The 15,667-nt window shown below is 37.8% G+C and overlaps 1 protein-coding gene and 1 long non-coding RNA gene across 3 annotated transcripts in view; one reads left to right on the plus strand and one right to left on the minus strand.

The window, feature by feature from the left end:
- The window catches only part of LOC124138836, a 128,237-nt gene that overhangs the window by 36,206 nt on the left and 76,364 nt on the right, over positions 1-15,667 (plus strand). The window lies entirely within an intron of this gene.
- LOC124138835 (GTP-binding protein Di-Ras2-like) overlaps positions 1-15,667 on the minus strand; it is an 89,376-nt gene that overhangs the window by 27,975 nt on the left and 45,734 nt on the right. The window contains exon 1 of one of the 2 annotated variants that reach the window (XM_048399746.1): positions 3,754-5,418. The exons of the other annotated variant lie outside the window; for it this stretch is intronic. Coding sequence (XP_048255703.1) covers positions 3,754-3,783 — 30 coding nt within the window. The 5' untranslated portion in view covers positions 3,784-5,418. Of the gene's footprint in view, positions 1-3,753; positions 5,419-15,667 lie in introns of those variants that run through there. 2 annotated transcript variants of the gene reach the window in all.

The following is a 15,667-nucleotide window of genomic DNA, read 5'->3' on the forward strand; positions in this document are numbered from 1 at the left end:
ATCACTGTAATCATCAATGTCCTCATGCATCATTTTTTTATTTTTCAAGATCATCCTCATCATAATCATCCTCTCTCATCATCTTCAATATTATCATAACTACCCATCCTCATAGTCAGTTTGGCAACCAGTACAACCATCTTTATCACAACCCATGTAATAAACATCCTCATCATAATCATCCTACTTCTCCAACAACTGACAACATACAGCCAAGACGTTTCTCCACAATGATCCTGTCATTAACTATGCATAAGTAGCTTGGAATAGAAACGACATCTGCTCTCAAACATACAGTGAGCTTTGTTTAATGGCTGCCAAGCATGCACCAGCAAGGCGTTACTGGTACCATGTTAAGAAAGACAGCATGTTTTATTGGTCTAACAGACACGCTAATGTTACAGTTGTCCCTCGTCCTGATGCCATGGTTGCATCGCCTGCATGTCATGTGACACTGTGTACTTAATGAGGAAATCGGGGATATGCTGTCTGTCGCTTGAGTATGTCATATGGTCTTCCAGGTCATTGACCTTGTAGGCGAATGGCAAGATGGCACCATGGACCCTCGTTGACGAGCCATTGTTTGGATTGGAAGCTATAAGATGTGGGTTGAGATATGCTTAGTATGCTTGAAAAGATATGTTGTTCAATAATTCAGCTGGATACAGTAGCATAATATTATCATTAAACAGGGATTGTTGTAGGTAGAATGTTGGGTGTTGGTGCAATAACACTGATTTCTAATTTGGTAAAGAGAGATCTGTACTCAGTTTGTGTGAAAACTTGGAATGAGAGTTGTGATGGAAATAGAGTTTATGGATTTTATGCAGATTAAATTCAGTTTGTTGTTGATCACTTGGTAATAATTATGAATATAACGCTTTTACAGCTGTTACACTTCATTACAGTAATGTTTCAAACAATTATTCACAAAGTCAGCTGATATTGTATCTGGAGGCATGCTTTTGAATAGTCCCATTGCTCTAATGATCTGGGTTTGATTCCCACATGGGTACGATGTGTGAAACCCATTTTCAGCGTCCCTCGCTTTGTGATATGGCTGGAATATTGCTTAAAGTGCAATTATGTGTGTTTGTTTTATGTTGTGTAACGTCGCACTCAGCAATATTCCAGCTATATGACGGCGGCCTGTAAATAATCAAGTCTGGACCAGACAATCCAGTGATTGACATCATGAGCATCGATCCACGCAATTAAGATACAATGACATGCATCAACCAAGTCAGCAAGCCTGACCACCCGATTCTGTTAGCCGCTTCTTATGACAAGCATTGACGCCTTTTACACCATGCATAGGTTGCTGAAGACCTATTCTACTCTGCATCTTTACGGATCTTCAAGGAGACAAACAGAAATCATATCTTTTTTTACAAAAATGTATGATGATGCATATTATAGAAAGACAGTGATAAATGCGGGGTCAACTGGACAAACATGAAATGAACATATGAATGTGCTTAAGATGAACAGTATGATCACTCAAACTAACCCAGGTTCCAGGCATGGCTATCATCAATCTCAGTGAAAAGGAAAGGGCAGGCAAAACTGGTTATTTCTACTCATTGTGTCATGACCAAGATTGATTAATTATATTTCTTCTATTGGCAAACTTAAATTCCAAAGGGCACACTTAAAATCTGTGACTGCCCTCTGCACACTGAGAACAAGGACCGTATTTGATGTAATAAGCGCCCAAGGCGCTCTCAAAATTAGAAATAGGGGGCTCTTATTAGAATATAATTTTGGTGAGGAAAAAACAGAGTTGAAAGATTGTAAATTTCGTGGTTTATGCTGACAGCCTGAAATGATACAAAAGAAAAGTGTTATACACGATAGATATATTTTCCAGAATTTAATTGCCCATATTTAAGGGTGCATATAACACACGAGTGCGTAGTATACACAAATAAATAAGTCTTGTGTACATTGATTATTCGGAGGGGTGATAATTGAGATTGTTCACTAGCCAATATATTAGCAAATATCGCAGTGGGCGCTTATTAGAGCGGGGCGTTTTGCGTCGAATACAGTATGTTTCCATCATGCCTTTACTTTCACTTCCATTTATGAATCACTAAAACCCATTCAGCTGACCAACAATTAATGTAAGTAAAATGAAGTGGGTGCAGTGCCTAGGGTTGCAGTAGAAAGCAAATCTAGCTGTCTAGTGCAACCTTATATAACATCGTATAGTTGCACATGTATTCCGGGCACAATGCATGTAGAAAAGAGATTTTATAAATCTATTTGATTCACTTGTTCAAATATGCCATGAATTATGTGTTAACTTAACACAAGTACAGTACAGTGAACCTTCACTGGGAATACAATATATTGTCAAAATGAACTACAAACCTGACAAGACCATTTTAACCATACTATTGATGGTTGCAATATCCATATGTAAAAGCATTAATTATATAACAAACGAGAGCATAAAAGAATGAACTATACTCAACCACAAAAGATACATCACTTCATCAAAATACTTCATGAAATTTCCCACTGAAATATCAATGCATTTTTTGGAAGTATCTCGTTTTTGACATTAGTCTGTATCCAAATTTAATAGGCACGCTTTCGGGACTTTGTACCATGGTAACAAGGTCATTTGTTATGCTGCGTTTTAGCAACCCATTATACCCATATTTGTGTGACTTTTTGGCCATTAACATTAAATTTGGATGCAGACTAATGTCAAAAACGAGATACCTAAAAGAAAAGTATTGATATTTCAAAGGGAAAATTTCATGAATTATTTTCATGAAGTGATGTTTCTTTTGCAGTTCAGTATATATACCAGGCTCAGTCTTTATCTTATGATTGCAACACAAAAATGAACTACAAACCAGACTAAACCTATATGTCATAGCTGCAATACTAAAATGAACAATATACCCAACTAAACCTTTATCTCATGGCTGCAATACTAAAATGAACAACATGCCAGACTAAACCTATATGTCATAGCTGCTAACTAAAATGAACAATATACCCAACTAAACCTTTATCTCATGGCTGCAATACTAAAATGAACAACATCCCAGACTAAACCTATATGTCATAGCTGCAATACTAAAATGAACAATATACCCAACTAAACCTTTATCTCATGGCTGCAATACTAAAATGAACAACATGCCAGACTAAACCTATATGTCATAGCTGCAATACTAAAATGAACAATATACCCAACTAAACCTTTATCTCATGGCTGCAATACTAAAATGAACAACATCCCAGACTAAACCTATATGTCATAGCTGCAATACTAAAATGAACAATATACCCAACTAAACCTTTATCTCATGGCTGCAATACTAAAATGAACAACATGCCGGACTAAACCTATATGTCATAGCTGCAATACTAAAATGAACAATATACCCAACTAAACCTTTATCTCATGGCTGCAATACTAAAATGAACAACATCCCAGACTAAACCTATATGTCATAGCTGCAATACTAAAATGAACAATATACCCAACTAAACCTTTATCTCATGGCTGCAATACTAAAATGAACAACATGCCAGACTAAACCTATATGTCATAGCTGCAATACTAAAATGAACTACATCCCAGACTAATCCTTTGTCTCATAACTGCAATACCGAAAAATACAAAACATACAAGTCTTAACCTTCATCTCATGAATGCAATACTACAATGAACTACAAGCCAGATTAAACCCTTGTCTCATTGCCTCAATACCAAAATGAACTACATACCAGAATGGACTTTTTGGCTGCACTACTCATGGCTGCAGTATCACGTTACTGTGATTTTGTGAGTTGGAAAGTGGCCAAAATGGATTGGTGTCTGTCTTCAGCAGTCTGTCTAATTGATCCTCTTCTTAGTAACTAGTACCTGCTATTTCAAACTGGCAGTCTCAACTCCAACATCAAATAATGGTCGCCCACCGAACAAACAGCATAACACAGGGAGTGCTGGATTCTGGTCATCACATAACAACTTCTCAATGTGCACACATAACACTTGAATATGATGGCAGAAAAACTGATGGTTTTTGTTTCACAAGATGAAGAGTTGATCTGTAATGTGAGAAATTGAAATAGATCAGCTGTTGTGATCGTAATGTAGTTCCTGTTGGTGCAAGTAGGTAACAGCAGTCGTCTGCAGTATTTTAGATGACAAGTGCGAGTGAGCGAGTCAGCAGTCTTGTCATCATTGTCTACATTTGTCAAGACCCAGAACTCAGAAGGAGACGTCTGTCTTCAGCAGGATTGCAGGTAGTTCAGACAGTTGTGACCAGACATAGTTTTGTGTGTCCTCGTACTGTACAATTTCTGCACTGATGATCATCACACATTTGATTGTGGAAGGAGATGATTCCAGTAATATTTCCACTGGCTGAATGCTCGCTAGTCCCACACACAAAGTCGTCGTGAAATACCAGTCCACAAGTACTCTAAACAAACTAATCTATGTAATGGGAGTAGATTATAGCCAGTTGCCTACAGCTTGGCAAAAGACAGTTGTCTTGTTCAATTTGTGGCAAATGTCAATTGTGCAATAGACAGTCTTCATATGCCTGTTATGCTCAGTTTTGGAGCAAGAGCATTAAAAGTGATCCTGACTTGAACTTGAGGATGATCAGTTCTTCAAGAATGCCCCCAGACATGGATATTTTTCCAGTTCTTGAAGGCCAGAGTTGTAGGTATGCTCTCCATGCAAGACTGACAGTTCACAGAAGAAAGAATACTGTGAAAATTGTATGTTTGGGCGTAGAGTCAATCAATCGTAGCTTCCAGTCGCCTTACCATCCTACCAGGGCCATCAATCGTAGCCTCAGTGTATTCTGCAAACTTGAATGGTCATAGATTTTCCATAAATGGTAAGAGAGGGCTTTTATCGACATATCATTCATTCAGCTATTGGCAAAGTCAGACTTGATTTGCAAGTATGTGAGTTGAGTAGTCATCCAACCATTGATTGCAGGATTTCACTTTCGAATGTAAAGTTTCCAGGAAGAAAAGCCGATAATTAAATGCACATTTTTCTGTTTCACTCTGCCCTGTCATGGAATGGTAAAGCAGGCATGGAGATAGTAGAGTCTACAGTGGGGTTTCAACAGTAACATGGCTTGGTCCAGACTCCACCATTCATAAGGGTCTGATGCGCATGAAACATCAATACTTGTTCTTCACTTGCTTTGAAGTCACATACACACATATAATGCTGTTATAGCAACATGATATTTTCATTGGAGAAAATGACATTCATTATCCACAAGCACATAGGAAAATCTCAGTAAACGAAGACAAATGTATCATGACAGAAGTGCAGAAGATGTGTTTCGACGTTGTACACTAGCCGAGTTGACCTACTTTGTGATTGAACCGAGGGATCTTTATTCAGCAAATCAATGAGGGAATTTGCGTCACTGGTCGATTCTGCTCATTCATAAAGATTGGAACCCATGTATTTGCCAGAAGAATCACAAAATCAGCTGAGACCTGAGTGAGGCTAAGAGGTCTCAGCCAATCAGATTTGATCAGGTTCCCAGGCATTGGATGTATTGAGTATAACCATGGCTTAATTTGTTTATGTCTTAGACTTGGCCGTGTTTACTTCTTATTGGTCCAAATTCTCCCAAATATCAAGGCTATTGCTGGCCTTTAGGCTATTGAAAGGCTCTATGTTATGCCCAGTTGGCATCAGTTTTGTAAGGTCAGTTGAGTCATGAATGAAATCATTGGAAGTGTCACTCTGAGTTCATGGCTTAAATAGGATTACACCACACACCTAACTGATTAAGAACTATAAAACAAGATCAAAGATTTAATTACATTTATTTGGACCACTCCTCCCTGTGCAAGAAGCAGTTTCTGTTCCTGGTTTGTTTTATAACAGCATTAATCATTGTGTGATACCCACAGCAGGATGGGGCTTTCAAAGGGTGGAAAGGGAAGAGTGCTTAAGCCAATGAGTCAATATTGATTTTTGATTAGGTGGATTCTTAATTGTATGAATCAGTGATTTCGGTATGAGCAGGTGAGACAAAGTGGAATGCTGCATGTTTGCACAGTGTTCCATTTGAGTCATTTTTGTTCAGTGTTTCCCTAACAAGCACTTCTTCTAATATGTTTTCCTTTGGCTTTAATCAGGGATGGGTTATTTGTGTATTGATTACACCACTGTCTAAATTATAGCATCTTTGCAAGTGTGTTTATGTTACCCTTCCACTGAACCTGTGATAAGCATATTTTCCATCCCAATGTATCAGATATTCTCTGTGTCTCCCATCCATCCCTCATATATATCAAATATTCTCTGTACATGTTTCTCCATGTATATCAACTATTCTCTGTGTCTGCATTAGAAATGGTAACCATATTTCCCATTCATCCCTCATATATATCAAATATTCTCTGTCTACATGAGATAAGGTAACCATATCGACCATCCATCCCTAGAATATATCAAATATTCTCTGTCTACATGAGATAAGGTAACCATATCGACCATCCATCCCTCATATATATATAATATTCTCTGTCTACATGAGATAAATCAACCATATCGACCCTCCATCCCTCATATATATCAAATATTCTCTGTCTACATGAGATAAGGTAACCATATCGACCATCCATCCCTAGAATATATCAAATATTCTCTGTCTACATGAGATAAAGTAACCATATCGACCATCCATCCCTCATATATATATAATATTCTCTGTCTACATGAGATAAAGTAACCATATCGACCCTCCATCCCTCATATATATATAATATTCTCTGTCTACATGAGATATGGTAAGCATATCGACCATCCATCCCTCATATATATATAATATTCTCTGTCTACATGAGATAAAGTAACCATATCGACCATCCATCCCTCATATATATATAATATTCTCCGTCTACATGAGATAAGGTAACCATATCGACCCTCCATCCCTCATATATATATAATATTCTCCGTCTACATGAGATAAGGTAACCATATCGACCCTCCATCCCTCATATATATCAAATATTCTCTGTCTACATGAGATAAGGTAACCATATCGACCATCCATCCCTCATATATATATAATATTCTCTGTCTACATGAGATATGGTAAGCATATCGACCATCCATCCCTCATATATATATAATATTCTCTGTCTACATGAGATAAATCAACCATATCGACCCTCCATCCCTCATATATATATAATATTCTCCGTCTACATGAGATAAGGTAACCATATCGACCCTCCATCCCTCATATATATCAAATATTCTCTGTCTACATGAGATAAGGTAACCATATCGACCATCCATCCCTCATATATATATAATATTCTCTGTCTACATGAGATATGGTAAGCATATCGACCATCCATCCCTCATATATATATGATATTCTCTGTCTACATGAGATAAGGTAACCATATCAACCATCCATCCCTCATATATATATAATATTCTCTGTCTACATGAGATAAGGTAACCATATCGACCATCCATCCATCATCTATATATAATATTCTCTGTCTACATGAGATAAGGTAACCATATCGACCATCCATCCCTCATATATATATAATATTCTCTGTCTACATGAGATAAGGTAACCATATTGACCATCCATCCCTCATATATATCAAATATTCTCTGTGTCTACATGAGATAAGGTAACCATATTGACCATTCATCCCTCATATATATCAAATACTTTCTGTCTAAATGAGATAAGGTAGCCATATTTTTTATGTATCCTTTGTATATATCAAATAGTCTCTGTGTCTACATGAGATAAGTAACCGTTTCTCCCATCCATCCCTCATATATGTCAAATATTCAATGTGTCTGGGGAGCGATAAGGCAACCATACATCCCATCCATTACTCATGTATCAATATGTACTGAATATCATGTGTGATATATAACAATCACCCCTCCAAAATAGGTATAGAAATTGGAGGTGGAAGAAGTAATGAGATGGTAAGTGAAGAAAAATTCTCTGAAAGCAGCAAAATTCCTTCCAAATCCTGAAAGGTTGATTGCACGTTTCCGACCGATCTTGAGCATGTGTATGAATCACTATGAAACCGTGATGATACCAGCTAGGTGATCATGACAAGTGAGCGTATCCTGCCCCACTAGTGGCACCTGTCACAGACACATGCAAAGTCAAGTCAATTGTTCACCTGAAAAAACATGGGAACATCTGGTTTTACAAGTCAAAATAGGGAATTGCACAGGACATCATTTTTGTCACTGGGACCACTAATTTTAATTCGTTGTAACCGTAGTTCGTTATAAGCAAATGTACGGAATATATACAGCAAATACACAGGACCCCAAAAATAGTTTATTATATCTGTCAGTTCGTTATAAGCGTGTTCGTTATAACCGTAGTTTACTGTAGCTGACTTTGAAAAGTCCACTTTCCACCCTTGCCGAACTAGGCTGGAATTCCTGGGCTCTATCATGGCACAACCAGGGGCGATTATGAGTTATGTTCCTTCTATGACCCTTCTGTTGACCAATCGGATTCCACCCCTTATATCCATTGCATTTTGCTTTAAACAAAATGACGGCACTGAGTCAAGGCTATCTCATCGATAATCAAAATCTATATTTTAGTAAAACGGGTCTTACTTCACAAAGTGCATCAAATCATGTGAGCATCTTGATAAATATCATGAAAAGATTTGAAAAATATCTGTTGATGCTGTATTGACGGTACACATGATGTGCAAATCCTGCAATCGACCAAAATCTGATGTTGATTTCGTTGCGCAATTTTGATTTGACTATGCATAGACTCTTTAGTCCAGATTAAATATAAATCTATAATTCCAGGCTAGTTCAGCAAGGGTGGGAACTTGACTTTCATTGTCAGTTAACTCCCTTGCCTCGGGAAGATGTAAATGTTGTAATCATGTTCAAACAAGAGCAAGAGTTGTATGACACTCTTTGAAATCATCGTAGATAGAGCATGCTCCGTTGTACCTCAAAAGTTGTGAAATGTCGACACCAAAGGCTGGATCTGCTGGAATATTGGCTGCCTATGTGCAGATGATGTAATGTTATATCGGTTTATGCCCCGAGTAGGATATTTTCCCTGCAGTGTTTCTCTGTACAATAAACAACCACCACAAGTCGTTATTTCTTATATGATATATCAACATCTTTAAGGATGTTCCTAAAATGTACAAGCTATAAAGATATTTAACTGTATTTAAATAATGATCACTCCCTGAATACAATCTGATCACGACAATGTCAGACAAGTCAATTTTATGAACAGTGGGGTTAAATTTGGTATTTACTTGATATTCTCACTATTTTCACATCGATTATCTTACCTGTTCTCCAAATACCGAGGCATGCACACCCCCCACATCCCAGCCCCATTATTTGGTACAAGTTTGGGGGGAAATACCTAGTTCCTATATTATGCATGGTCAAAAACTACTTCATGTAGCTTCTAGTGAACAAACAGGAGATAGAAACATTGGTCAATGAAAATGTGAATGTTGCAGTAAAAGATTACTTGATTTATAATGTCAGTTGTACTTCCTGTTATGCAGGGCTTTTTTATATGCAGAGATTAAGATTTTAAAGTGTAAATGTCTTTCAATATATGCCAACAATAGCAATCAGCTCTCCCACTTTTGGATGCGATCATAAGGTCACTGCGTTTATCTGCGTTGCTCCACTACCAGTACATCTATGGGGAACAACTCACTAGACACTTCTCTCAAATTTACGACATCATTAAGTTTCGAGCGCATTTTCAAATCTCCAGAAATGATGTCATGATAGAACAATGTTTTATCATGAAACAAACCATGTTTGATTCTTCATTGTTCTTGTTCTTTGCGATTAATAGCATAGCTAGCTTATGTAACATCATAAACAATAGAAGATATCATAACATAGTGTTTCTTACTATTGTAGCAATGTGATGGCATATCATAGCTTAAGCTTCCCCATAGCTATGAGGGAGGTATGTTTTGTAATCATCATTGAGTATGTTTTCATTCTCAATGGTTATCTTAAATCAGACCTTTAGTTCCATTGTTTTGACTGTTTGCAAAATTACCTTTGGTGATATCACTGCAGACTGTATGCGACATATAGTGTCGAAACAATATACTAAACTGATAAACTAAGGTTTGTTTCATGGTGTCAACAGCGGCAATATGATCGTGGTTGCTGTGGTTACGGGGAAAATGGAAGTTGTAAGTACCCGATGGACACCGAAATAATGTTAATATTATTGAATGAAAGTTTGATTAAAATTAATAAAATAGATAATGTAGATTACAAACATGAGTCCAGTCATACAATTAAACACTTTTTTATTACCAATGGTGTAACGACAGGCTTAACTTGCGTAATTCAATACAGATTTGTTGATATTCTATTTCTGATGACAGATCATGACTATGTAGCAGGGCGTGGAGTCATCCCACAGATGACATCCATACCTTGTCAGATTGCTGACGGGGTGAACCTCTTTGGTCATGTGGACAAGGCGTCCGACCTGTGATCAGAAGGTCCATGGTTCGAATCCCATCACAGGACTCGGAAATTTTATGGCAGCCACATTGGCGTCCAACTTGGGACTGAGCATGTTCATATAAAATTTGAGCAAAATAAGCCTCAGTACCCTACTATGCGGCCCGGGACGTGCCTTCTGTTGATGAGGGAGTATGTAGCAGGGCGTGGAGTCATCCCACAGATGACATCCATACCTTGTCAGATTGCTGACGGGGTGAACCTCTTTGGTCTTGTGGACAAGGCGTCTGACCTCAGATCAGAAGGTTCGTGATTCGATTAAACCCATCACGGGACTCGAAAATTTTATCGCTGCTACAACTAGATGTAGTTTTAGGTTGGGGGTCCGGGTTATCTACTGCACATAACATTTTGATACAGATTTCATGGACCAAGTTAATACCTCGGCTTGTCTATGAGATTGGCTTATCTAAGGTCATATGTATACGGTAACTTTATATAAAGCATTTTCGATTCAACTAATTTAAAGTCTGTCTGTCCATTATTATTTTGCGTCTTTTGATGTCTCCTCTGAAACTAGAAGCCTATGAAGCTGAAACTTTGCAAGGATGATGCCAGGCTGCTCTAAAAAGTGCTCACAGAATGGTGATCTGATTTTAAGCAGGGCAGCTATTGCAACCATATTAAAAATGCTATTTGTGCCCATTCCTAAGCCATGTATGAATGTATTATTATGAAATATGATATGCACCATATCAATCTCATTAAAATCAGATCTTAGTTCTTGTCATCGCTAAACAAAGATCTGAGGACATCCCATTAAGGTCACATCAGAACGACCTTTCATCCGACCAATCAAAGCATCGCTTACCAGATCATGAAAGTGACAGTCGAAATGTGTTTTCTAAACATACAATCTTGAAAACGTCCGAACGACAGTTACGGCCCGTACGACTGATTCCGTCAAAATTATCGTCTGTCTCTTGCTTCCATAGGATAAACATTTGAACAGAGGAGGCGTTGCACAGTATGTGGGAAGCACTGCCATACAATTGTAACCATATATTAGACATTCCAGATTGTTCTTTTGTTCAGTTTTCAAAATTTTAATCGAGAACTGTGTCAACATATTTTACAAGCATGGTCTGAAATGGAAGTCGCCAGGTTGAAACGAGTGCCATAAAGCTTGAGAAAGCTGCTTTCTCATTGGCTGTTATCGACTTCTTGTTATTCGTTTCAGTGGTCGGTCAAAGTTCGCGAAAGGTCATTCTGACGTGACCCGTAATGGGATGTCCTCAGATCTTTGTTTAGTGGCAGCGAGAACTTAGATTTGATTTGAATGAGATTGGAACCATGTATGTGGTATGCAAAATAAAAAATGATAGTTTTTGGCTATATATTTTTGTTCCAGCTATGACCCTTGACCATCATCATGGACCTAAATAGATCTGTATCTCCATTCCATTGCATGATTGACCACCAATAGTCGCCCAAGTGTAACATTTGTGCTAGAGAGTACCACTTAGTATCAGAGAACAGCATAATTAACATTTCAAAAGCATTTTTTCTTGATTTGTTTTGGCTCTTAATTATTTATTTGATTTTCAATTGTTGGAATAATTGTGACAAATAATGTACTTGTTTATTTACTAGTTTATTATCACTTGTTACTAGAAATAGGAAATGTCTATGTCACAGTTATGATCTTGAGGTATTTTGTTAAAAAGTCTACAAGAACAATATTGACATCAAGTATAACATGTCACTGTACCATCTTTTTATTATCAATATCCCAACTGAGGATTAAAGGTTAGTGAACCCTAATCAGAGCAAGGTATTATATAGCATGAGGAAACTTCATCTCAAGAATTCCTGTGGCATATGTTTCTGACTGAACTTCTTGAATCTGGAAACAAATAATTTGACATTATTTATGCCCAGAATCAATGTCATGCACATTCAAACATCTATAAGTAGAACTGTATTGTAATGGCATTCTTTTTCCTGTATTGCATTACTGATTTCACAAGGGATTGATTTCAAACTTATATATAGGTCCTACATTCAAATACCATTGGAGCAAACCTCAAGGCCACAGGCCCCATCTTCCTGAGGCAAGGGCGTTAACTGACTATAAAAGTCCAGTTTCCACCCTTGCCAAACTAGGATAGTATTATGGAGTTACAATTTGGCTGGACTAACAAGTCTATGCATAGTCCAATCAAAATCTCGCAAAGAAATCGAAATCTGGTTCGTAAACTGCCGTGCAGATTTCGGTCGATTGCAGGACTTGCAAAACATGTACACCGCCAACTCGTTGTCAACAGATATTTTCCAAACCTTTTCATGTTTTAAATCAAGGTGCTTGCTTGATTTGATGCACTTCGCGATGTAAGAACCGTTTTTATCACAATATAGACCTTGATTATCGATCAGATCGTCTTGACTGGGCGCCACCATTTTGTTTGAAACAAATACAAGTGATGGAATCTGATTGGTCAATAGGAGAGGCATAGAAGGGACATAACTCATAATAACCACTGCTGGCGCTACGATGGAGCCCAGGAATTCCAACCTAGTTCGGCTAGGGTGGAAACTGGACTTTTAAAGTCAGTTAATTCTCTTGCCTCGGGAAGATGACAGGCCCATCCAACACCCCATTCTTCATGACCCCCTTAATTTCAAACACTCCATATGAAAAATCCAACTTTCACCACTAGGCTGTTATCCAGCTCCTCATTATTGGAGGACATCTCTCTTGATTTACAGCTGGGGTGAAGATTAATATTTATACATTTTTCTCATTTCACCTGCCAAATGTTCATTATAAGAATAGTAGTCAAGAATACACTGTCACTATATTTAGGTTTACAGACAAGCTCTTGCAGATTTTGTGACTGCATCCTTGGTTTATTGGATAGAGCGTCTGCACAGAGAGCGGAAGGTCTGTGTTTTGATCCCCGGCCGCATCATACAAAAAGACGTTAAAAGATGGTACTTGTTGTTACCCTGCCTGGCGACACAAGGACTGGTTGGCTTTATTTTATTCTCCAAATATGTGTATTATTTCTTATGACCCTCCCCTTGAGACTGTCATATTTCTATGTGACCCTCCCCTGATTCACTTGGATTATCTTAAAATATTTCTCTTCTGTATGAATTATGTTACAATGCATGATTATTATTCTACATTTTTTTATCTTCTACAATATTACAATAAAAAAACCTGATCCCCATTTAGTCTGCTGTTACAGGGATATATCTTGGACAATTCAGGGGCCTACATTTTTGCATTGAATGAAATATTAACATACACCTGAATTTAAGAAATAAGGACTTTAAAGAAAATCCCAATTATGAACAAAATTATGTTTTTTAACAGTTTGTCTGCCAAGGGCACTTTGTTTGGTATCCAAGATAAATACTTGTCTTTGGACAAGCACAAGGCACTGCATGGGGACACACTGACCCAGAAGTCCCACAGGGCATCCATTATGATGACAGACTGGGGCACTCTGGGATCGTATATTAACATGACAAATCTCGAATGAACAATATAGGATATTGGTCGGGTTTAGCCATTTATTTTGTAAGAGGGACTGTATTTCTGTTTCAATCCGTGCAAGTCATTTTGTTAACAAAAGTGTTTTTGTCATTTTTTCATATGTTAGATTATTTTCTAGGGAAAGATCCCAAGACCTAAGGATAAAGTAGTAAGTCCCACAGGTGTGTAAATCAATGTGATGCATACACAATCTGTTGGATATATAGTAGTGTGTGGGCCACGAGGTAATTTGAAAAAAAGAAGACTTCTATACTTCATGTTATCTTATAAGAACAAACTGACAGCAAACTTCAGTACAGGAGCACTCAATCCAGCCTAAAATCTTGTGCTAAGAAGCAGCACAAATGGAAGGGAGTTTCTGCAAGGAGGAAATCTGAAGCTGGCATCTGCACATGATGGAGAGTGTTTGCCAAGTCCTCATCTACTGAGAAGAGAAATGATCTCTCACGCAAGCCGCTGGAGTCCATAGAGGCTGCTTGGGGGCAGAATCAGTTCCAAATAATAATTTTTTAAGTAAGGGCAGTTTAAATGATTGGGTGGCGAAAGGTTTTATTGGGAATTGTTAAATATAATGTGTGTATCATGTGCACTTGTGTATGAGGCATGCACCCCGCTCCCCCCCCCCCCCCCCCCCACACACACACACACACACATCCCTTCCCCATTATTTGGTACAAGTTTCGGGGGAAATAGTTATTTCCTATATTATGCATGGTCAAAAACTACTTCATGTAGCTTCTAGTGAACAAACAGGAGACAACAACATTGGTCAATGAAAATGTGAATTTTGCAGTAAAAGATTACTTGATTTATAATGTCAGTTGTACATCCTGTTATGCAGGGCTTTTTTATATGCAGAGATTAAGATTTTAAAGTGTAATTGTCTTTCAATATATGCCAACAATAGCAATCAGCTGTACCCTTATTTTCCCCCATGTAACTCAAAAGAGAATTTAATGAAATGATTGGAAGAATATAACTCTGAAAATATTAACGTGTGGTCACTGATTAAAGATGTACAATTTTGTTTTCTCTGCAAGAAGACATCAAACAGTTTAATTTATTTCACAAGATGTACACATTTTCAGGACATCCAGCAGAAAGACAACTTACTTGACTGAGACAGCTTACTTGACTGAGACAGCTTACATAACTGACACAGCTTACTTGACTGAGACAGCTTACATAACTGAGACAGCTTACTTGACTGATACATGACTGAGACAGCTTACTTGACTGAGATAGCTTACATGACTGAGACAGCTTACTTGACTGAGACAGCTTACATAACTGAGACAGCTTATGTGACTGAGACAGTTTACTTTACTGAGACAGCTTACATGACTGAGACAGCTTACATAACTGAGACAGCTTACTTGACTGAGACAGCTTACTTGACTGAGACAGCTTACATAACTGAGACAGCTTACTTGACTGATACATGACTGAGACAGCTTACTTGACTGAGACAGCTTACGTGACTGAGACAGCTTACTTGACTGAGACAGCTTACATAACTGAGACAGCTTATGTTACTGAGACAGCTTACTTGACTGAGACAGCTTACTTGACTGAGACAGCTTACA

Source organism: Haliotis rufescens, unplaced genomic scaffold (genome assembly GCF_023055435.1).
Source record: "Haliotis rufescens isolate VD_foot unplaced genomic scaffold, xgHalRufe1.0.p SCAF_2, whole genome shotgun sequence".
NCBI classification, from domain to species: Eukaryota; Metazoa; Mollusca; class Gastropoda; order Lepetellida; family Haliotidae; genus Haliotis; species Haliotis rufescens.